This window comes from Branchiostoma belcheri, unplaced genomic scaffold, assembly GCF_001625305.1.
Source record: "Branchiostoma belcheri isolate BF01 breed outbred unplaced genomic scaffold, Haploidv18h27 scaffold3, whole genome shotgun sequence".
In the NCBI taxonomy this organism is placed as follows: Eukaryota; Metazoa; Chordata; class Leptocardii; order Amphioxiformes; family Branchiostomatidae; genus Branchiostoma; species Branchiostoma belcheri.
This window is the reverse complement of record NW_017803909.1, coordinates 6225905-6249672: the sequence shown is the minus strand read 5'-3', so window position 1 is coordinate 6249672 and position 23768 is coordinate 6225905. Positions and strand designations below refer to the sequence as shown.

Genomic DNA, 23768 nt, shown 5'->3' with positions numbered 1-23768 from the left:
CGTCTTTTTTCGTTTGATTTTAGCATTCTACGACATTGGTATAGTTTTTAATTATTTTTTTTTTTAACTTACGGTATATCTTTGCTCATTTTGCAACTGTTTTGTACGATTTACAGTATGGTTGAAAACTTTTTTTTTTTTGGAAACGGCCGAAAATTCATGCGCGCGCGGATGTCATCCATATAATCAAATCAACATGGCCTAACTTAAGAATACTAGTAACAAACAATATCGAATGGTTTATTACAAACTCATCGCTTAAAAATATAAATTAACAAAAATTGCAACAGAAAATTCTTGCTTCATTTTTAATTTTCAATGATTCCAGATCTTTGCCAGGGCAAATCTATCAACCTTGATCAGTACTAACTTACATGAATTACTAATTACAGTGCTCTTATTATAACATATGCCTGCAACGCAAAGAGATTCATACACGGTGATGATGATACACCTATGGCATATATCATAGGTTTGCCAATGCCTACGCATCTCCACTTACATGCAGAAGTGATGAAATTTGACTATTCGTGACTGACCCTCTAGGTGTGATGCATACCTTCACATCTCTTCAATTTGACTTTAACCAATTCTTACCTGATTCTACCATAAGTGATGGAGACAACACACAAAATATACAATACTGTACCGTGCTATATATTCACAATCTTACTTCGAAGGCTTCCACCAGCCTTCAGTATTCATTCTCTGACAAAGACTAGAGTTGCATATTATTAGATGAAAATGTGGGTACATGTAAGTCCGATTCTTGAAGGTATTGGCTTCAGAGTTTAATTGTTCATTCCGTCTACGAAGGTTTCTCCCAACAGAGGAGGACTTCCATGAGAGAGTTTGATGAAGTTTGTTCAGGAGGGTTTGAGGTAGCTCCTGTCACCGTCGGGGTACCTCTGTCGGAATCGGTCCACCATCTCAGGGTCCACTAAGTGTACTCCATCCAGCTGGTTCCCAAGGGTCACCCTGGAAAACATTCACAACAGGTCAGCCATCCTGGTAAACAGCATTTTTTAACAGGTTGGACAACATTGGTGACCTATATACATGTATTTTATTCAGAATCAAAAAAAAACTGGGTTCAGATCCCTGAGGGAAAGGTGCTTACATGTAACTTGACTTGCTGTAGTTAGGATTGTCCCTTGGATAGTAAATTAATTAGAGGTCAGTGTTTGGAGAGAGCCACAAATCAAACACTTTAAACACAAACACAAGTACATGTATCAATAAGACCGGTGCAATGGCCAAGTGGGTGGAGTGCTCGCCTTGCATTCGGTAGGTCGTGAGTTCGATCCGACCGAGTCATACCAAAGACTTTAAAAATGGTACATACTGCTTTCTCTTCTTAGCACTCAGCACATTTGAGATGGAGTATGGGGTGTTAAACACACACCACTACCAGTGGACTAGCTGCCTGCTGTAGTGACACAACTGTGTGGCCCAGGGCTACAGAAACGGAGATGGGCACCGCCATATGCAACCATGCTAATGGTTGGTTGGGAAGGGAGTGTCTAAAACTGGGGGGGTAAGTCCACCATGCTAATGGTTGCGGGGTGGATTTTAACTTTTTTAAACATGTATCAATAAGAATAGGGGTGTCTTCACTATTATCAACCAAAAACAGGGCCAAAGGAACAAAGGTAAAGTCCAGACTAACCAGTTGGGCTGAACGTTGTGCATCCTGCCAAACAGTTCAATCTTCCTGCGCCCTGGGGCCAGTCGCTCGATGATGCCGTACACTTCATCAGGCTTGTGGCTGGTCTCACGTACCTGTGCAGCCACACAAAGAGGCATTGCTCAGTAATTTCTATACACTGATCATCTGTGAAATATTTTTTTTCAGCACAATGAGTAAACTGGCTCAAGGTTTTGACACCATATCAGCTGCCTGTAGCTTTACACTGTGCCAAGTTGTAGAAATAACCAAGCGGTGCTAGCCTCCTTACCTCAGCAACAATGACATCAGCATCCAGTCCTCTGTTGGTCCAAAATGGAGTACCTTTCGCCCCAACCTGACAGGAAAAACAAATGAATGCAAAAACGAAGCACAAGGACAACATTACTACCAATGCTCACACAGTTTTAGTCAGAAAACAAAAAGTAGTCAGATTTCCTCTTAGGGTGTGATTACAAAGAAGGTGAGATGGGATTATGGCATTTATGGATATATTGTACACATCTCAGCTTTCTTGAGGCAAAAAGATTGTAGATTTTTGCTGATGGTTCAATCTGTGATAACCTTGATGAAAATTCAATGCCTTGAGCCTTCTATTTTGGTGGTGTTAGTAGCCAGTGTTTGTACTCACCAGACAGTGTTCCTTGCCATGGTTGAGCCAGTGTCCGGTCCGTCCAGTCCGGATGATCCGCTGCAGCTGGTTTGTCTTCACCCAAATCAGCTCGTCCACCCGCTCGTACCTGTGGGTGGGGAAACAGAAACATTTCTCATACAGTGTGGGGTCGTGTGACGCAACGGCAGGGTGCTCGACTTAGAACCAAGAGGTCCCAGGTTTCAGTCCTGACATGTCATCGATCTTGTGCCCTTGGGAAAGGCACTTAACACGACTTTCCTCACTTAACTCAAGTGAAAATGAGTATTGTCTGTCCTTAATTTGTTTCTATGTGTGGGACACAACACCAGCAACAGCTGCCTTTGTCCCACATGTAGTGCACTTTTGTAATTCCAATAAATCAAATCAAAATCAATCAAATCAGACAGTAGCAGGGGCTCCCTACATTGTCACCAGTAAAGACAGTGCTATGATTCAGCGCCTACACTGTCTTTCAACCACCATTGTCTAAGAAAAGGCCCTCTTTGCACAGACTTTGCAAGTAAATGTTTCCCCGTAGTGAATTCCTCCTATCTTGATACTTGACAAACTGACTGATACCTGTAGAAGTACAAATTACAGAACAGTCATGATGAATCGTTACAATCAGTACTTACCCCCACAGTTTTAGACACTCCCTTCCCAGCTCCATGGCTCTGTAACAGACGTACAACTTCAGTGTCCTTATATCAACTTGAAGGTAAAAATGAACAATATACCCACAAAAGTAATGTTTGTATCAAGGACAAATAACACACTTAATTTCATTGTTCAGTGTTACTGTACAAGTTCAGGATGCAGGAGTTTTTCTTTTACACAACCAAATTTCCTCACCTTAAGTGCTGTCGCTTTGGTGTCTATCAGACACCTTCCTTTTGTGTAAAAGAAAACTCCTGTATCCTATACTTTACCAACCCAATGAAACTATTTTCGGATGTGCAAGTTCAGACATTCAGGAAATGTTGTACGTGTATTTTGGTATCAAAGGAGTTGAAGATATAAAATGTAAATCGGATAGGAGGAAGAAAAAGAGGAAGTCGTATTTCTGCTCTCACCTGCCGGTGACCCAAAGGAAGATGTAACCCTCGTCCTGAATGGCTGATACATTCAGGTTCCTCATCTCATCATCCGTCATGGTGCCGTAGGGCAGGTCCATGTGGATGTCCCAGGGGGGGTCAGCCATCACCACTGAAAACTTGCCCAGAACCTCCATGTCGATGCGGCGAATGTCACACTGGACCCACTGTTGGAAAGACAAAAAAATAAACAAAGTTTGAACATGAGAAACCTGACTGTACATATAATACTTAATATCGGGTGCCTTTGAAGCCTTCTTATTTGGTAACCCTTCCACAATATATATGTACATGTATATTCCATATACATGTATATATTTCCTCACATACTGTATTATATCCAATTGCCCTTGACCTCTGACCTCCAAAACATTAATTGCTATTATTATCTTGATTGAGTACTTTATTATGCTTGGTTGTATTTTATATTGATAACTGATTGATTTTAGCTTAATCTTTACTTGTTAGTTTACTGTATTAGTATGTCATTGTGTATGTTTAATCTTTGTATTGTTTGGCGCCCGAAATCAGCTATGCTGCCTGGGTGGCCAGTGTATTGTATCGTCGCAATCGAATTAAATAAAATAAAAAAAATAAAAATAAAAACCCTTCCACAAAAATTAACTAATTAATAGAAAGGTAACATTTGCAAAGCTAATGCATAATGTTTACCTTCGCATATGGTCTGCTCTTAATTCTTACTCAAACACATTCATATACATGGTGACAGGAGTCTAAATCCCTCCTGCTATAAAATTGCAACATGATGCAACCCAACACTAGTTACCATGGTGACAGATGTCTGGTTCAGGTCATTGACCATATTGGTTTGGAGAAGAATAAGAGACTGAGCAAAAACAATATGTTTTCCTTCGGCAATTATAGTTTGTACACTAGAAACCTGACTGAACAACAGAAAAAAAGATACAATGATACAGTTTACCTGTGATGGGTACAGAATATGTGCTGAGTTCTTGGGCTTGACAGCCTTCGCAAGAGCAGCTTTTTGCTCCTGGTCCAGTTTGGCATCTCCCTCAGGGAACTCTATTTCATAGTGGACATACTGGAGGATGGAACACAATCATTATGCATACATTTAGTACCACTGATTGATTTAGATTTTGAAAATATTTTTTTCATCTATTCATAGAAGAACAGAAATTTCAGAGTTACAGAGTGGGTTACTGTGAGAAGATATAGTTACCTTGCATGTGTCCATGTGGAAACATGTATTGAGGAAGGAACAGTCTCCCAGAGATTCTAAAAACACAGCAAAACATATTTCTTGTAAGCTGGGCTAGACCAATTTAATTTGTAGGTTCTTACACTTAAAAAAAAGATATACATGTACATCCATATACTAAAACATCCAACTTTACATTCATTACAAGTCTTACAAAGTCAGCACTGTGATAGTAGATCATGATTTGACACAAATGTACAATGTTTCATTTGATAATATTGGAAGATACAACATGCATGTATACCTCAATTACAGAAGCAAGGGGCTATCACCTGGTTGGAATGTGTAGGACCATGTAACAGAAAACTTACCATCAGTGTGGTCCTTGATGATTTTCTTGAAGTGAAGCTGTGGACATATGAGAAACCAAGTTAAACAATACCTACATGTAACTCTATTTGGGATGATATCACACACATTTTTGAAAGCCATTTCCTAATTTAGCATCCAGTTATTATTCGTAAGTTTTAGTTGAAACACTACTGGTAGTGTCTGATGCAATCACAACTTCAAAGTACCTGGTACCGACAATACGTCAATAAAGATAAAAAATAAAGCTACTGCATCACTGCATCTTAAAAGCCATTTCCTCCTTTGTACAACACATGAAAGGTGTAGAGAGCCAGTGATTGACATGAAGATACAAGTAAACACCTACCCTGTTACAGGCATGGTTCTCCCTCCTCTCCTTCCTGCACTCTTCCTTTGTACCATGTGGGCAGAACTCCTGGACCTGGGCTCCTGTAACCAGCAACAACACCTGCTAAAACTTCACACAGTGGCACGGGAGGAGCACAGCCTGGGTACCTCACTTTAAGGAGTGAGTATGAGAGCTCTGGTATACAATATGTTGGCAGCCTGGGGCTACAATAAACAAATAGTGCTTAATCCAGATGCAACATTGCAAGGTACATCTCCAGACTGTATTGCAAGGTACCTCTCTAGACTATTAGTATTAATTTAGTATTGTTAACTTAAAAGCAATTACAAAATGCTGTTTTTTTGTGTGCCATAACCACTTTTAACAGGAAAACCTACCTCCTTGTGATTTGAACTTCTCTACCAGAGACTGCTCCTGAAAGGTGGACAATATTCTGTTTCAGAAGGAAGTTATGTACATCTAGGCTCCTTTCTTACTATTGCATAATGCATAATGCACATGTAGTTTGATAATGTTGAACAAGGGGGAATGTAGCCTAAACAATGACAAAAGGGTACCAGTACTACCGGAAGTACTAATTTCTATCTTCAGAAAACAACAAAGTCAACCGAGTTTCTTACCTTTGCAGTAGGTTTACTAAGAAGATCGAATATCTCCTCTCCCATCTCCTTTGTCTACATAGGGAAGAAGCACAATGTGTGGCAACAGTTCTAAAACACTGATACATGTATATTCTACATGGTAGGAAACAACACTAGTAGCAATTACATGTGAGAAATTTTCATCACTATCAATACATGTGAGGATTGGATCTACACAATGTCATAAGCATCAGATACTAGTAAGCTTCAGATACTCATGAACAAATTGTACACAGTACACACAGAAGAATTGCATACCTCTTGTTCCTTTATGGTTGGCATAGACAGGAGACTCTGTAATGTACAGAAAAAAACATGCATCAGATATACTCTGTTATTGCATCAGATAATATTTCAATAAAAAAAATGTCTTAAATATACACCATTTACAGTAACAAAATATGTACCAGTTTAGCATTTCCTTATTTTTTCTAAAATCTGAGATGTAACAAGTGGTATAGTTAGCTCACCTCAATACTGTCATCACCCAAGTCTTCCTTCTTCTTACTCACTGCTTTGGTCACACGCTCCTCTGGTGCAGGGGAATCTCTGCAAAATTTACGAGCAGTTCTGTCAATTTCCATTAAAAAAAAATCAAACACCTTTAAAGCTGTCAATGTTATGTTAGAAGCAAAAATACCATAATAGTAATAAAAATGTAGTAAAAAGTCAGAAACTCTTACGTTTCTCTTTTTCTCTTCACACCAACACCTGATTTTTCGGAGACCTCTGCTCCTGACTGTAGAAGCTCATTGCACATGGCTTTCAACTGTGGTGATATACAATGTATGGAATAACATGCAGTGATACACACCAACTTTGTAAAGGTGAGATTGTCTTCTAACCATGTGAAATGTACCCTGGATGCCAAACTCGTTTTGGCCGCTAGCAATTTCCTTCGGCAGCCAAGAGCCCGTTGCCCGAGGGTCTGAATTACCGCTACGGGGAGACTAGCCCGAGGGGAGTTTGGCTGGCCCTTTCAACGTTCTAGGGCCGGACAAACCCCTCGGGCTCAACTCACCCATAGCAGTAATTTAGATAGGCGGGCGAAGGGCTCCTGGCTGCCGAAGGAAAATGGCTAACGGCCGAAACGAGTTTGGCATCCAAGGTATGTGAAATGTGGCCTGAAATCTGGGAGGGAAAGATGTCAGAAGGATGCAATTTGATAGTCATGATAGTATACAAGACTCAGTAGTAACCATCCTTAAACATAGACAGAAAATGGCACAGACTATCTGGCACATGAGAGACAGATACATGTCCATAAAGCTATGCTGGATCCAATTGAGTAACTAATAAGAGTCTCTGACCTTGGAATGGTCGAGTTCCGTCACTACTATGCATGATGTCCCAGCATCTGTCACGCTGTTCTTTATGCTGAAAGTAGAAGAAATATAGATTATGAATAAAAAATATAGATTATGAATAAAAAAAACCGTATTGATAAAAAAACATTCTACTCAACATGTGAACAGTGAACAAATCTGATTAAAGTTGTGAGGGTTGGACATACACTATCAACTCCTGTGCCGCAAATTTCTGCAGTAGGCTCTCCACACATGCTTGTGAAACATCCTTCTCCAGATCCTACAGGATGAACCAGAGAACAAATGTCAGTGAAAACGTATCTCCACAAAACACAAGTATTGTTGGATCTTAGAGTGCATAGTCTAGAATGCATAAGACATAAATGTTTACAAAATTGTAGGAATCCCAGCTTGTCTGTACCTGTATATTAGCCAGTATACCATCCTTCAGCGAAGTTCAGTATAACACACCAGCTTTGTGGGCACACAACACAGTGGCAACTGGTTACTAGTATACCATACTGAACGACGGTCGACCTGTCACACCTAACCTTTGCACATATAACTGTAGGCATTGTTTAAAGCTACATGTACTTGGTGGCAATAAGTTCCCCTCTACACTAGTTACAGCAAGGAGTTTGTCCTTGGTTATAGGAAGCCTAGTATTCTGTTTACCAGAGGAAAACATATTAGTATTGTTTTTGCTCTGTTTCCTCTTCTTCTGTTCCAAACACAAAAGGTCAATGTCCTGAACCAGACGTCTGTCACCATGGTAACTACTGTTGGGTTACATCATGTCGCAATTTTATAGCGGGAGGGATTTAGACTCCTGTCACCATATACATTTGTATATGAATGTGTTTGAGTAAGAATTAACAGAGCAGACCATATGCCAAGGTAAACATTATGCATTTGCTTTGCAAATGTTACCTTTCTAGTATAGTTTTACCTTTGCCACTCTGCCCTGGAGAACAGTGGAATCTGTGGGTACGGTCATGTCCTGTTCGTTCAGACAGGCCAGCAGCTTCTTCTCCACATCAGGGTCGATGTTGGTGACGTCGTCTGCCTTTGGGGTGGGGCCGGCGGCGTGGGGGTGGGGCGTGCTGCTGCGGGAGCTGGGCTTGGAGTCACTACTGGACCCTGCCACCAGGCCCTCTGGTCAAACATTCAGGTGTGGAGGGATTGGTGTGTTATTTTATATATTCATATTTCAGTCCATAATACCATGGTATGGATGAAATATATTGTGTTCTCTGATGTTTCTTCTTCTCCTCCTTCTCCTCCTGCCACACAGTCAAAGGGATTCAACTCCGCCATCATTCAGCCAAATGACTTGAAATTTGGCATGGAGGTAGAGTGAGCCAATACCCCCAGGAGGTTTTTTCATTTTTTTGATACATGCCTTTGAAAAAGTTTTATGAAGGTTTTTTGGGGCATTTTTCGCCAAAAAAATGGATTTTTGGATCCTGAGCCCTGGTTTTACAACCAAATGATCTGAAATTCGGTATAAGGGTACCTTGAACATGTGTCTACAGAATAGCAGTCACATATTTGGCATACACCACTTCCAAATGACTCATTTGGGGGACTTTAATGGCTATTTTCAGCAAAAAAAGGGCCAAAAGTGCTATACCCGTTCCATGTTCTATCTATAGAATGGCCTGTTCCATCTGCCATTGGCCATGGAACACGTGTTCCATTGCGGGTTACCTGAGGTCACATTGCACGTAAGTCGTGCGGAATGACCCACACATTCAATTTTATGTGCCTGAGACCTTCAAAATGTATCAAATCTCATCATTGTTAGTATTTGCATACCAGTAATAAGACTAGTAAAGCTTTCGAGATTCAATGTGCTTGTTCTTGCATCTTTGTTCTCAATTACATAGCTACTAATATAATTCATTTATTTGAGAATCTTTGCCAGTTTTACACTGGGGTAAGTTTGGAATAGTCCACTTTTGCGTGGGAGGGAGATGGACTGAAATATGCTGTATTTGCTCCCAAGCAAATGTCAGCCTCTCTAGTTTGGTTTACATGCCTTTTTCCAATGCATCATTACAGCATTTTTAGCCCGTTCATTTCTGTGAGCTACCAGTGCCTGAAAGTTGAAACTATCAATTTCATTATAGGTCCACATCTCATCACTGAGAATCCTGGCATGGCACAATTATATATATATATATATAAGTCAAGAGTAATGAAAGTAATGAGTCATAAAGAGTGTATCTTGTTGTTAACGATATGACCCATGTTGAGTGAAGTAGAGGCTGGCTTATACATTTATTGATGGTATGACACATTATTATGACAGCAGATCATCTAAAACTTGGCCAAACGACATGGGGGGGGGGGCACTTCTATCTTTTTTGAACCACTACGGTACTACCAAGACACCGACAAATTGTCATTTAACATAGACAAATATAGCTACAGTATTTCAGTGCATGGATGCAGAAAGGAGTCGCGTTTATGTAAGGAGGGTGATAAACAGGTAGCGCCTAGGAATTTTCAAGTTATCTTCATAAGGTAATATAAACAGAGGCATAACGTTTTGTTCTCACCGATATCTAGACCAAGTCCCTGTCGCCTGCGGCGCTGTAGCCGCTCTCTGAGACTCTCCTGGCTCTTCCTGTGAGCCTGGATACTACTCCACGTGTCCGACATATCTACTGAAGCCAACGCACGGACGAGATCCTGTCTATTGGGGCAAAAACTTAACAAAACTGTCGTTCCTTTGCAACTCAACAATTTTTTCACATGCAAGCCGCCATTTTGACTTGGACGGTACCACTATCTGGTGTGGGAGTTGTGGGTTTGCAGGAGGTTCAATTCTGCCTAACTCATAGATCTGTGGATCGATATTCAGCAGCATTACCTCCTATGTACTTCTGGGTGGGTCTGTCCCTGTTTCCAGATATTTGTGGTCCGCACATAACTTATGGTCTGGATGGATCGTGATATTTGGTATGTGGACAACTGTGAATCAGGTGTTTTTGCTGGTACCGCAGTAGTCTTTTATGTAGCACTACCAGCAAAAGCACCCGATTCAAGAGTCGCCACGGCTAGTATGTGGACAGGTCTTGGTCGACTTTGGGTCTTCTAGCAGCTTCCCTTAGCACTGCAGCAGAACATTTTGTGTGTGTATATTATGTCCTGGACTTCATCTATGGGTAGCAGGTTTGATTATATGTAAGTTTTCTCCTTGGGCCAGTACAAGTCATTTGTGTGTATACTAGTAAATTGTAGGTAACATGCTCAAATCCTGGTGAATATGCCCATCTCATCAATTTATACCAGAATTTTTCTTAATTGAATTGACTAATATTTGAGCTTGAAGAGACGTACTGTCCTTCTTATAGCTGGAGGCATATCCGTCATTCCATCTTTTACTTGCTTCAGAATTACTGGTACTGGTAGTTTTATTTTATGATGTACCTGTGTTAAAAGCTATTCTGGTATTAATACTATTATTCAATACACTGTATGAAAACTACCTGCCTAGTGTCATGCGTTTTATTCTTGAAAGGAAGGACTTGAAAATACACTAACACCAACAAAGATCAACGATTCAAAACAAACCATCTTTATTGCTTCCAGAAACTACACTCGGTTCAGAACAAATAGAATCCAAGGTTCTTGTTTGTGTTGATATTCTGCTAGTATCTCCGAGGTTAAATACAGACGTACAGGCACTTTTACCTGATCTACAGGGTTATGAACCAGGGCTTACATCAAAACTGGTGCATTATCTTTGTTCAAAGAATGTATTTCATCTATACTGGCTATCAGCTCATCTTTGCATGCTTTTGACCATGAGTTCCCTAATAATGTTAAATGATGTAAGCCCTGGTAACAAAAAAATCAAGAAAAAAAAATGTTGTGACAGGTACAAAAATGAAGCGATACAGTTTTACGTGAAAACACTGGCTCAATCATGGAATCACGGATACAGTAATACTCATTTCACTTCATAGAAACTGAAGACATGAACCATCATTATGATAAAATTGATTTCTGTCAACAGTTCTTCCCTCAACAATTCAATTGCACTCTCAGAAGTGTGCCACTTACACTTAGGTACATCCGCGATTAGTAGAATATACAAAGGACAAAAACCATAGTATACAAAATAAAGTTTGGCTTTCTGTTCAATATACATCAGTCTCACACTATGGAGATCTTGTAGTTGTCGCTCCTCTATTTACAATAAATACATCAAAATTTTCAAGTCCACCACAAAAATAGACCACTGTCACAACAACTGACACGGCATTCATGGGGCACATATTTACAGGGGGTTGTCTAGACGTCTACTGCTACTTTTGTAGCATGACTATGGCAATGATAGTATTTACATAGGATGTTACTTGGAAGTGCTTTAGAGCATCTAGTCCTAGCACACAAAATTATTGTAGGCTAGTATTTTCAATACTTTTCAATACTTCATAAGTCCTATGAACCAACACTAGGGTAATATTTGATATACATCAGGTGATCAAAAGATATAGACCATCTGTTCATGTACAATAACATAACTGAAGCCATGCTGTCAAAGAGTGCTACATGTGGAGGTGCTTTCTTCTGTACTGGCTACTGCTTGGCTCCAGTCATCTTCAGAGACACACCTGTCGCTAATTCTTCATGAGAACTTCAGTCACTGTGAAAGAGGAATAAAAAGAAAAACATAAGATACATGTATAAACATTGGTAACACAATGGGAATATATTCACTGATCATAGTTCACAAGTATTTGTTACGTGTTTCTAAGACTCTACTATCAAACACGACATTATATATAGCCAAAGGAGAATCATTTTGCAGTCTGGTGGTTCAAGGTGTGATCAGTGATATAATGAATTGCTCAACTTTGCAAAGTATAAAATGAATTGCTCAACTTTGCCAAGTATATGTAATTAAAACCATGGTAGTTACAAATTCTCATAATATAAGTCATATATTCTGCACAGATGTAAATCAATAATCCAAACACAATTTTACAAGAAACACACAGCAAAGAGAAAAATATCTACTGGCGGTGTGCTGGTCAGAGGTTCTTATTTGAACTGGCTTTCCTGTGGCTACTGAAGCTTAACACAATTTACCATAAATGGAAGGAACTGAACAGGATACGGAATGGAATCTACACTATCTGTGCCAATTTGCTAACTACATGATATAAATATTGAAGGCTGGTGAAGAGTGGGGCTGCAACACTTGGTGATGCTCTGCCATTATCATACAAAGTACCAAGGTGAGTAAAAGCAGAATACGCTAAAGACATGTACTAGTAACACATTTTTGTACCATCTTCTATTGTGTATCCAGGCTGTATGGACTGAGACAATGCGGTGCCATCTACTGTTTGTAACGCAGAGATGATGTCATGAAGTCTGGTCTCCTCGTCCTGGGGTTCTTGCTGCTGTTGCAGAGGTTCCACTATTGGGGCTGGAGGGGGAAGCAAGTGGTAAGTAAGCAAGGGGCACATGGCAGCCAGGGATTGTCTGTAGTAGTAAACTAACCCCTAGCAGACATGTGAGAACTACAACACTTATGCAGGGATGCCCCCAGTACAGTAAATTGACTACTGTAGTTGAATAGGTTAACATGAAAAACTCAAGTTGTCAGCTTTAGCATTTGCAAAATCTGTTTTGGACTTAAATGTAAGTGAAAGGCAATGTCTACACAATTTTGAACAAATAACCTGGGAGCATTCCATAGCTATAATAACATTAGTATTATGGTCAGGTTTGAGGCGTTTCTGCCTGTAAAGAAGCGAGATAAAGTCATTATCAATACATCTTTCCAGACAACTTTCAGGTAGCAACCAGCTTACAAATATTTCAGATATTTTGCTGGTAAATAAACAGACATCCAGGTAATGAGAAACATACAATTTGTTACTCAAGCAACTGGATAGATCTTGAAAATGAACTAGAAAATCCATCCAGTTGCTTGAGTAACAATTCCTTGTGTAAGTAATTGTAAAGATGTTTCAGCAAAAGCTGTTTTAAGGACCCCTATTCAACTGTGACCCTGAAACTTGACAAAAGCTGATCAAACCTGACTTGTCTTGTTACAATCATTCAATTGAAAATGTTTTTATTAAATGGGAAAAAATTGTTCATTAAAGTCGTGAGAGATACTATATTGTACAAACAAAATTCATAGATACGTCGATGAAGGTTACACATCCAGGTAATACAATACGCCAAAATTCATAGAAGTCAATGGAGTCTTGCCGCTATACAAGCCACAAAAAGATTGTAGTATTCAACGACAAGTGCCTTAAACTAATTTGTAAAATACACAATGGCAAGTGAATGTTGGCTGTCTATCTCGGCAAGTTTTACCAAAAAAATATTTGTTAGTGGGAGAGAAAACTACGATTAGATATCAAGTATGTATGAAACTTCTGCCTGAGTGCCAGCTAAGACTACAGCATACGCCATCTGTAAAATGACTCCCACAATAAAAGACTGCTATCATCAGTACTGCACTAAGTGAATAGCAATGTTTAAAACCCTCAAGATTCTACCATCCAGACACGTGTCAGTTTATTTCTGTTGGGCTATATTACACAACGCCCTTGTTTGTTGTGTGAGGGAGAACTCACCTAGAGAAAAGTCACAAAGCCACTGCCAGTTTTCTGCGGCTCTATCTGCTGTGGCCACAGGCATCAGGCTTGAATTACGGTAGTCACGAGACAACTCACCCAGATCAAAGACCCCCTGAGCACTCTGCTGGGTTGTCTCCTCTGCGTTGGCTGGGGGAAGGAGCATGGTCATGTCCTCTTGGCTCAGCCCAGGGTGGGTCACGACGCTGCCGATCGGAGCCACGGTCACGGGGAGTGTTGTTGTTGTGTTGGGAGGCTCGCGAACAGCCTGCTCTGCCATAGCTGTCAAGACAAATACATAAAGATGTCACAAATCACAAGTAGCTGTTGTGCTGGTGTAAAGCACATAGTGGCGATGCATATGCACAATGATTTTCAGGACTATCAAAAATTATCATTATCATACTGATGGTTGTAACTAACTTGTCTTATTTCCAACCACATTAAAGTTTTACACCAAATGTTTGAATAGACTTTGTTGAATACAATTCAATGTGACCAAAGTCTGAAAAAAACAACAGTTTGCTCACCTCGGAGTTGTTGTTCAAAAGAGCAGGACTCAGGCTGCTGAAGGCCTGTCTCAGTTTTGAGCGACAGAACAACTGTGGAGAGGTGGGAAAGGACATATTAGGCAGTGGTCAACAACTGTGTGCCTGTGTGGAGTGTGTTTAGTGAATGCCTGCGCAGCCCTCTACCACCAGCCCACCTCTGCATGGGCATTACATAACCTCACGTTAGCCCTACATCTGGGTCAAACGTATGGCTCACATGCAACATACAGGTATGCAGTATCGCTCTATCCTGTTTTCTCTCTTTTGTTCTCATTGTTCTTGTACAACTCAAAAGGACTTGCTCTTGTGGAAACGTAAAACAAGGCATTCCCAGAACAGCAGTCCTCATGCTTGTGGAAAATTATTTAAAAAATCAAAAGGGTTCTTAATCATAGATATAAAATACGCCAAAAATGGAAACCGCCTCATGCAAGCAGTAATGGGCCACGACGGAAGACTACAGAAACTCTTTGTGTCAGTGTGGAGACATGCAGGGTCGCTTCCCCCACGAACGCGCCGATTGTAACTCCCACAGCAAGCTGGAAAACAAAGGGTGAGGTGCAACCTGGTGCAAAGTAAACGGGGGCAGCAGCATTCCGTTCCCTGAAATGTAAGTGTGGTGAGGTGCAGGGAACCTTGTTTGACGAACTGTAAGGAGAGAAATACACTAACTACCACAGATTTCCCTCCCAGCTACTTCCCCCTTACAACCCAAAACCTGACATTTCTTTTGCACACAACGGCCCACATGTAATTTTCTACGACAGTGTTAGTGCAGCAAGCAAGATGAGGTATCTGAAAATGTCCTTACAGTTCATTAAACAAGATTTCAAGTGCATGTTAAAACAACACTCCTGCATCTACTATCAGTACTGGAAAAAAGTAAAGGTCTACATGGAATTTTGGACTTGCATTTCATCTCAATCTTTTCACTTGCATACTTGAACAATCATTCTTTTTTTGCAAGGCAGTTTTTTTTTTGGTTGTTCTTCTTGTTCTATTGACCAGACCTTAAAAGAGCCTTACATCATAGCCAAAGGGAAGTCAAATCAAAATCAAACCAGAATCATTCCAGAGGAAAGGAATTACCTCAAAATGAAGCAAACTAAATGTATTGTCTATCCCACACTGATCCTCACTACAGTGTGAAATCTTTCCCAGGTGATACAACAAGTAGAGCAAGTGTCATTGTCTCCCAAAGAGCTGCCATTACAATAGAACTTCTTGCCTGACCTAGCTGAAAGAGAAACAGAGGGCTGCTGCGCTGCTAGTTCCCCATACACACGGTCATCGTCTTCTTGCGTCAACACAGCCCCTTCAACCTACAAAACAGCACCCAATGGCGGCGGGAAGTGACACTTGCCCACAGAATCATCCTGGAAAGGATTTCCCTGTGCCTCCATTGTATAAGTCTACTGGCCTGGGTCACATGACCTTAGCTAGCCCTGGCTAACCTTATCGGGGGACTACACCTTCGAACATGAAGGCAAAAAAATGTTCCTCGCTTGCTAAGCTGACACGACATGTATGTATGTTACAGCAATACAAGGAAGGCACCGGTACTGTAGTGACTCAATAAGGAAAAAATGAAACACTAACTGTTCACCCGCTTTTACGTGTTTACCGACACACGAGGGTTAACAGGAACGTTTCCCCTGTTAACGTGTCTACGAACGTCTGAGTGACATGAGACCTCGTTGGTAGTCTATGGAGAAAGGGAACAGGTGGTGAACTGAACCCACCCCACACATGCAAAAAACCCTGGGGCCCACCATTTCCCCTCCCTTGAGTCCCCTGGGTTAGACTTAGGACAAGCCAAAAGGCATGGGACAGAACAATGAACATGTGGGGCCCCAATGGCATGGCACTGGAGCAGTTTTTCTCTTGGTGTAAGCACTTCATTTTCACAAAACTATGTGATTTCTGGGTAAACTGTGTCTTTCTGAACAACAGTTTGGAATATTTTGTTTTGCAGATGCATGTCAAAGAAGCCAAAAAAGAAATTTTCAAAACCGTCACGATTTAATTTTTCTTTCATCAAGTCATGATATTTTTAATATTTTCCCCATCATGAGTTTTCTGCCCTGAAATTTTCCATGTAGATACATGTAGTGTTTGTAAGATCAGAATTTCTGGTTGTAGCTGCTTCTCAAGCAGACAGGTTTGCCAATTATCAAATCCAATGCAGGTGCCAAAATGGTAACTGCAATCTCGACCATTGTTCGTGACCCCACTACGTGCTCGTAGGTTAGGTTTGCAAAACAAATTTCTCCGCATGCCATGCCATGAACACTGGAAACAACATGGTCACAAGAAAGGTGAACATGCAAGTCTGGTTGCAGCTCAGTTCAGCTGCATTTAGTTTCTATTTTATCTCTATGTATATAAGTTTTCAAAATGTTAAAATAATGCTTTTACATTTTGATACATCTGGCAAACAATTCATTTCTGCAAGTTCACCTTCCTTAGAACATGCAACAATGTTGGGCAGGTATGTTACAACATGCATGCCCATATCAGCAATAATAGACACGCATGAATAGACTCCATAAGTGACAAAAAAGTCCAAAATGGGAATATCTTCATTCTTCAGTATTGTATTAACATTTGAAATGAAAGCTGTCATTGGCATCCAGAATTAGGAATTGCAGGAGTCTGTTCATTCGTATTGCAGCACAAGTGACATGAAATACATATTATTTAGATGTCTTCTACCAGAGGGGGATATGTCTGATTCCTACCACTAACTCATCATCAATGATTTGTACTTTTGGTTTGTCGGGTATTGAACGAATGCAGATTTTCCTTACAGGCATCTCTGCTGAACATGTTTGGGAATTGACAGTGATTATTTGTTAATTTGGCCCAAGTTGCAGGAAAGAAAAGCTTCCTGCAACTTTCCCCTTGGTCACCCACAAGTGGACGGTATTTCCAGTTCCGAGGCTTCTTGTCCCTTCCCCTTTGTCTATAACATCCCTACAAATAGCCTGAGGAAATGGGACATACAAAACTGCAGTTATGCAGCCGGGTACCAAAAAGATTATTCATTGGAAAACAGCACAGGTTTGGGCCACACCAATTTGATTTCCTGTTCTTCAGGCTTGGTAGATTTCTAACTAAATTTCATTTCTTCTAACTTGATACTTAGTAGGTCAGGAAACTGAATGCAAAAAGCTCCCTTACTAAATTTTATCTTATCGAGAAAATTTAACTTGCCATTTTCTTTATTTTAAGGTAAATAGACATGAAATTTCCAGAATTTTAAGAATCACAAAAGTACAGGACCAGAACCATGTCAATTTCACTGATATAAAAACATTTTGTTATGCAATAAGCCATCCAAAGAAAAAAAAATTGTTTGCCCATTTGCAAACTGCCTGATGAACAAGTGATCAAACTGGTGCCGCCCTTTTTGAAGCCTTTTCAGAAATGGAATACCAGGGACCAGAGGGTTGGTTCATCCCCCAAATGGTAGAAGACACCTTCATGTTGTGGAAAACCCTCCACCGCCAGCTCCTTCAAAACTGTCCCCAAGGCATCCCACAGTCAAGATACCAACGGAGATTCCTCAAACACTACTGAATCTCCTTCATATGCAACAAATTTAGATGCTTGAATCACTGTTGTACTTTTATAAAGATCACCGATGTGATTGGGAAAAAAAAGGAAAAGTGTTTTTGCTCGAGACTCATCTGTTTCTAAAATGTCACAACAGTAACAAGTGTCTGGTCAAAACTGGTGTGAAAACAAGAGCTTTGAGGCAAGAGGCCCAAAAAGGTAGGATATAAAATACAAAATCGAAGAAACACAGGAATTAACGGTAACTGTGTTAATGGTATAATTAGTGAACAAATAGTGAACAGTTTTGGAGATGAGTCTTGAGCCACTGGTGTCATTTCTCTGGAACATGCCAAACTCTTTCAATGTTGACCAAAACACCAGCGAAGAGAGCGCGTATCTTGTCTGTGGGAGGGCACAAGGGGAGATGAAAACTTGCGAGGATATGGAAATGTAGTTACCAGGTGGCTTCACGGTGGGCAGGGGCGTGTAGCTGAAGGTGTGGGGCTCACTGGTCTTGCCACCAGCGCACACCACAACCTGAACAGCCTTCGCCTCTTTCACATCCTCCGTTTGGTACGGGGGAACCGTACAGATCAGATGGGTCTGGAAGAGAGCAAAAAAGAACAGCGTATTCATTTACTGCCCATAGGATGACATACAGCAAGGAGACAAGGTTCAGGTAATACTGCTTGTTTGAACAAGCAGTGATAAAGACACAGTTTGGAAAATCTCAGTGACTTTCCCAAGAAGCACAGCTAGACTTAATGCTGAGTTCATGTTCATGCAACTTCAATTGACTCAGAACATGGTTCTTCTAACATTGTTAAGTTACATCTGTCTTCGCAAATTGGACACAAACCGTGTTACATATACATTCTACCATCTGCATCAAATGTATCCCTCTTTCAAGCTACATTACTCTAATGGGGAAGGAAAGTTTTATGTTCTTTTGCTACAGCAGGACAGCTCATGAAATTAATTTTCACATTATCATACCAGCAGCAAATTGTACTTTATTGATTTCTTTGCTCACCTGGTGGAAATATTCCTTGTCAATTTCTGCCTCTGCCTCCCAAATCAACTGGCAATCTAAACGGGGAAAAAAATTATCAACTGAACATAATGGACAGGCAACTTTAAAAGTTTGTAAGTGACAAGAATCCTAATGCTCTGCAATACTTATGTGGAACAGTGGTTTAAGATACTAGTGTTAGGCCTAAGCAAAAAACAAGGGATATTCCAACATTCCATTTACAACATTCCAGTCTCTGCGATATTCCTGTAACTACAGTTCTTTTTGAGGCATGTAAAGTACAACAAGTACCTTCAGAAATTTCCTGAAACTTGACTTGTGTCCCCTTGATGAAATTCTTCCCGATGATGAACATTTCTTCCCCGCCGGCAACAGTGCAGGATGACAGGCTCTTCTTCAGGATTTCTGGCTGACCAGTGGGCTGAGCTGCTCAAGAGATGAGAAAAAAATCCATCAGCACTAGTTGTGGTAGTTAGTCAGAGCAATACCAAGTGAGGTAACATTACTTCTTGTTAATTTTTAAGTAAATGGGCTTTGTGTATCTTTAAAAGCAATGGATGAAGGAAAACCCAAGCCCCAAAAAGCAAACTTGACAGTCGGACAAAGGAACAATAAACAAAACATCACAGTGGTGGAAAACAGATACTGGGTATCATTGCAGAGATGTAACAAAACATAACAAAAGAAAACACTGGTTTGGCCTCAAAGACAAGTGCTATAGTGAATAGAATATGTTCTACAATTTCTAGAATATAGAAATTCTTTTACACAAAGAACAGGTAAAAAAATACACAAAGCATAAAAATGTTGGACACAAAAGTGAAATACTTAACATATTCCATTTGACTTTGTGAAATTTGAGACAGCGAATACAGTATTTTGAGTGATACAAATATGTACTACTTCCAGTGATAAAAATCAGAATGCTCAAAATTATGAAGGAAAATGCTCAACTTAAGAAGGAAAAACGCCTTGTGTGTAAAAAAAGCAAATTGAGACAGAAATAATCTGACAAATGAGATTTGAAAAAACAACACTTAAAAACAAACTAGCTGAAAAACACAACAAATTGAAGGTCATGGTTAGTGTTGAATGTCACACTCTCCATTGCCTAACTGTGAACAAACCAAACATTTTGCAGCATTCTTTTCGAAAACGCAATGCTATATTTATGAGGGAACTGCATTTCTTCTAATAATATGTTGAACCCACTTTTGAATAGCTGTTTGTTACATAAATAATTTTTGTACAGATTAGCACTAGAACCAATTCATTTACATGCCTGGTACAAGTATTGCATTGGATATTTCTAATGCACCACGTCCTTCAGATCATCCCAAGGTTACAGAAACTATGTGGAGGGCAGGAGTGTGTCACCAGGGGCAGAGAAACAGGTGGCAGACTGCAAAGTCCTGGGACAAAATTACAACCTTGCCTGCAGGGCAGCTGTGGCATGACCATATTTGGTAAGGCACTTGTGTACTTAGATACGCAGGCCAGAGAACATGTTTAAACATCAGAGGGGCCACCAAGGGGGATTTGCAGATTGACCTGAATACTTCTTGGTTCATTAGACCATCAACTTTCACTTCTGTAATGTTATATAATGTTAATTTCACCATTGAAGGCTGGGACCACAGATGCCACTTGTAACTAGTTGTCTGCTTTTGTGTACCTTTACTCAGGTATGTCACAAAGCTGCTCAAAGAACAAGATTTATACCATGAACAACCTGTGAAAATCTCTTGGGATTACTACTAAGTATACCTTATCTGGTGGTATGTGGTTGAGTTGGTATGTACTAACACAGTACAGCCTGACTGAACCAATGTAAAGGGCTTGACTGACAGGGGGTAACATGATGCATTGTAAATAGCAGTGGGCCATTTTAAATTCTAAAGGCCACCCACAGAAGGTCAAGGCATCTAGGGCCTCCCTAGGATGAAGGATCAGGAGATACTCACTGCAAATGATGGGGGTGGAGTGGCACTGCAGTGTCAGCAGGGATCCGTCTTCCCGGGGAACGTGGACGCGGAATACCAGCCGGCAACGCGTGCTTCTTCTCTTGGAGCGCGCCAGCCCAATCCTGGCCTCCACGTCCGCATTTCTCAGCTTCAGGATTCCAACGCAATCCAAACTATTAAGGGGAAAAACTTATTATTTTTCTAAGAAACATGGACTACGTGCTTGTTGGACATGACAATGTAACACCAATGTCTCACTGGCAAAACACCACATACCAAATATTTACATCAAGAAAATATTTGTAGCAAACACAAGATAATACAGCAATTGCCAAGTTCTTTGCAAGAAATTATGTCTTGTTTTCAATGCTTGGCCAAAACAAGTCTTCTTTTGGATGTAGCTGTTAATAGAAACACATGTGCAGAATGTCACATGCCCATATGGTGGATGGCGCTTCCGCCTTTTAATGTTCCAGCAGCATCAACTGCCATGTCCTGAATTCACAACATGCTGATGACGCACAAGAACAAATAGCAAAGTCCACTAATCTACACTTCATCTTTGTAAGCTTCGTGGGATGATGAAATTCTGAGCTGTTCTTGCTACTGAAAGTTTTCTCAATAACCAGCAAAGGGCTGTTTTTACACACCTCTGGGTCATGTTGTTTGTTGGATCCAGTGGCACTTCGATGACTGTGGTCCCTTCAATGTCCCTCTCTGTGCAGGGGGTGGTGTTACGGCCGGTAACCTTGCAGGCCTGGTAGAAACCGTGAGGCTTGATTTTCCCAGTGTCTGTTCCCACAAACACTTGAAGAGTGGCTGACTTGTTGCAGCCTTCAAGCTGTGGAGGAAATGAATACATGCTTTCAAACCCAGCCATTCACTGAACTCACACGGACTTAACTGTCCACTTACTGGTAACTTACTTCAAACTGTCAACTGACTATACAAAACCTTACCTCTATAATCACTTTCTTTTATGTCTGTGACTATTGACAATAGCTTTCAAGACACACCTCAAATCGGCAATGTCTAGAGTTACACAGTAATTGACAGCTTTTGTTGTGCCAAGAGCTACACAAACAATAGACATACTGTTCTAGTTGACTTGAAATTTGGGTCTGTTCCATAGCCAGCTAGCTACATGTATTTCGTTATAGACACTTCAAAGCACCTTCATTGCTGTGTGATGAGCAACTACATTTCTGTACACGTATACATTCAACTCAAATACTTTGTTGCTCTTTTCTCTTTCTCAGAGTTACTTGACTATCTTGAATTTAACTAAAAGAAGCCCAGTGCTGTGAGGTGAGTTGACAAGCAACCTACCTTCACAGTAGGGAATCCATGACCAGACTCGTCCTTGACTGACCCCCGACTACCTTCCGTCATGTAGCGAGCCCTGTGGTGTACTTCTGGCTGCTTCAGGATCTTCAGCTGCACGCTGCCGTGCTTGCTGGTCAAGTTTGGCATGTTCAGGCTCGGTTCCTTGGCCTGCCTCCTGGGGACAGGGCAGGAGTTGACGTGTGCGAGTTCCACCACATGGCATGGCACGGTGTTTGTTGGCACCAATGTTAGCAGGGTGGGCGGGGCTGACAATGCACTGTAAAACAACAGGTGGTGATGAAGACTGGTTAGTGGCCATGCAGCAGATCTGGTCTTCTAGTCTTTAACCTTGTCACGCATGTTACAGTGAACACATATACATGATACAAAACTGTTCACTTTACATTTGGAAAGACTCTGGAAGTTGAATAATCTAATCAAGTGGACTTTTTTTCAACCATTTGTACAATGATAAAAAGTGAAGTTCATGATAATCCAAAGAACATGCTTCCATCTTTACCATGCTATTTCTGAAAACATTTACCTTTGTAACTTTCATTGATATTCAAACTCCAGTGTCTTTAAAAATATAAAGCAACCAGTGCTAAAACCTTCATATTCTACTCAAAGACATTCTTTCTTAATCTACCTACAACAACTACGGGTATCTACCTCTGCATGTCTCCTGGTGCCCCCTGATGCGAGTCTCTCGCCTTGATGCTGACAATGTCAGCACCAAACTTCTTGAACTCAAACTGTGGCTGACAGCTGCTGCCATCAGCGTCAAACAGTCGCTCCATGTTGATTTTCTGCTTTGGGCTGGAGGGGCTCTGCTTGGCCGAAACTTTGCGGGACTTCCGCTGGCCGTTAGCGGTGATGGAGCGTGCAACTCCGCCGCCACTGCCGGTGCTCGAGGACGAATCGTCGTCCTCCATCCATCCGGAGCTGTCGTCGCCGCCGCGAAGGTTCATCTTCCTGGTGCCAACCAGCAGGCTGCTGGTCGTGGTCATCTCGCTGGGCGACATCACGTTGCTGGAGTCCGACACGCTGACCAGCGGCGACCCACCCGGGCTGGACGACGGCGACAACTGCTGCCGCTGCTGTGTAGCCAACTCACTTTGCCCCAAGGGGGAGAGAGAGGATGGGCTTAGGACACCACTTACCATGGTATTACTTACCCCTTGCATTGACGTATTAATGCTTAGAGCTGATTCATACGTAGGGGTACTGGTAGAAGTGGTTGTGGTGATGCTGGGCGGCCCCATGCTCAGGTTCAGGGGATCTGAATCGTACAACAAGAGCCATGCATGAATGTAAGACCTCAGGACACCTCGGCAATGGGCCTTCATCATAACGTAAAATATCGCTGTGGAGAGGGGGTTAGACTTTGGACAAAACTGCTGGTGAACATGTTCACATACAGGTCATCAAAATGTCCAGCACAGTTTG

The 23768-nt window shown here is 41.1% G+C and overlaps 2 protein-coding genes across 3 annotated transcripts; both read right to left on the bottom strand.

Annotated features, from left to right (window-relative positions):
• Window positions 1-294: 294 nt before the first annotated feature.
• On the bottom strand, window positions 295-10055 carry LOC109473577 (N6-adenosine-methyltransferase subunit METTL3-like). Its single transcript, XM_019773479.1, has 19 exons — window positions 9832-10055; window positions 8217-8422; window positions 7474-7547; window positions 7271-7337; window positions 6644-6729; window positions 6431-6509; window positions 6219-6254; window positions 5940-5993; window positions 5697-5733; window positions 5317-5399; window positions 4970-5006; window positions 4620-4675; window positions 4359-4478; window positions 3395-3582; window positions 2957-2995; window positions 2319-2427; window positions 1959-2024; window positions 1670-1782; window positions 295-978 (listed from the first exon to the last, which is right to left on the bottom strand). Exons 1-19 carry the CDS (start codon window positions 9932-9934, stop codon window positions 867-869), a joined length of 1665 nt encoding a protein of 554 aa, XP_019629038.1. The 5' UTR covers window positions 9935-10055; the 3' UTR covers window positions 295-866.
• Window positions 10056-10832: 777 nt separating this feature from the next.
• LOC109473554 (nuclear factor of activated T-cells 5-like) lies at window positions 10833-23727 on the bottom strand. Of its 2 annotated transcripts, none has more exons than XM_019773441.1 (11): window positions 22992-23727; window positions 22323-22596; window positions 21644-21834; window positions 20994-21166; window positions 19321-19455; window positions 19030-19085; window positions 18455-18599; window positions 14415-14486; window positions 13885-14166; window positions 12576-12716; window positions 10833-11927 (listed from the first exon to the last, which is right to left on the bottom strand). In XM_019773441.1, the coding sequence occupies exons 1-11, from the start codon at window positions 23669-23671 to the stop codon at window positions 11902-11904; spliced, it is 2175 nt and encodes a 724-aa protein (XP_019629000.1). In that variant the 5' UTR covers window positions 23672-23727; the 3' UTR covers window positions 10833-11901. The 2 variants fall into 2 exon arrangements, with proteins under 2 accessions (XP_019629000.1, XP_019629001.1); XM_019773442.1 differs by having other exon boundaries at window positions 13984-14166; window positions 22992-23724.
• Between the last annotated feature and the right edge of the window lie 41 nt (window positions 23728-23768).

Coding starts and splice junctions, on each gene's coding strand:
- LOC109473577 (XM_019773479.1), bottom strand. CDS start 9,934: ATGTCGGACACGTGGAGTAGTATCCAGGCTCACAGGAAGAGCCAGGAG. Junction 7,338..7,473: donor GCGGCACAGGAGTTGATAGT/GTATGTCCAACC, acceptor TTCTACTTTCAG/CATAAAGAACAGCGTGACAG. Junction 5,994..6,218: donor CAACCATAAAGGAACAAGAG/GTATGCAATTCT, acceptor TTCCCTATGTAG/ACAAAGGAGATGGGAGAGGA.
- LOC109473554 (XM_019773441.1), bottom strand. CDS start 23,671: ATGATGAAGGCCCATTGCCGAGGTGTCCTGAGGTCTTACATTCATGCA. Junction 18,600..19,029: donor ACAAGGAATATTTCCACCAG/GTGAGCAAAGAA, acceptor GCTCTCTTCCAG/ACCCATCTGATCTGTACGGT. Junction 11,928..12,575: donor TGGATACACAATAGAAGATG/GTACAAAAATGT, acceptor CCTCTTTCACAG/TGACTGAAGTTCTCATGAAG.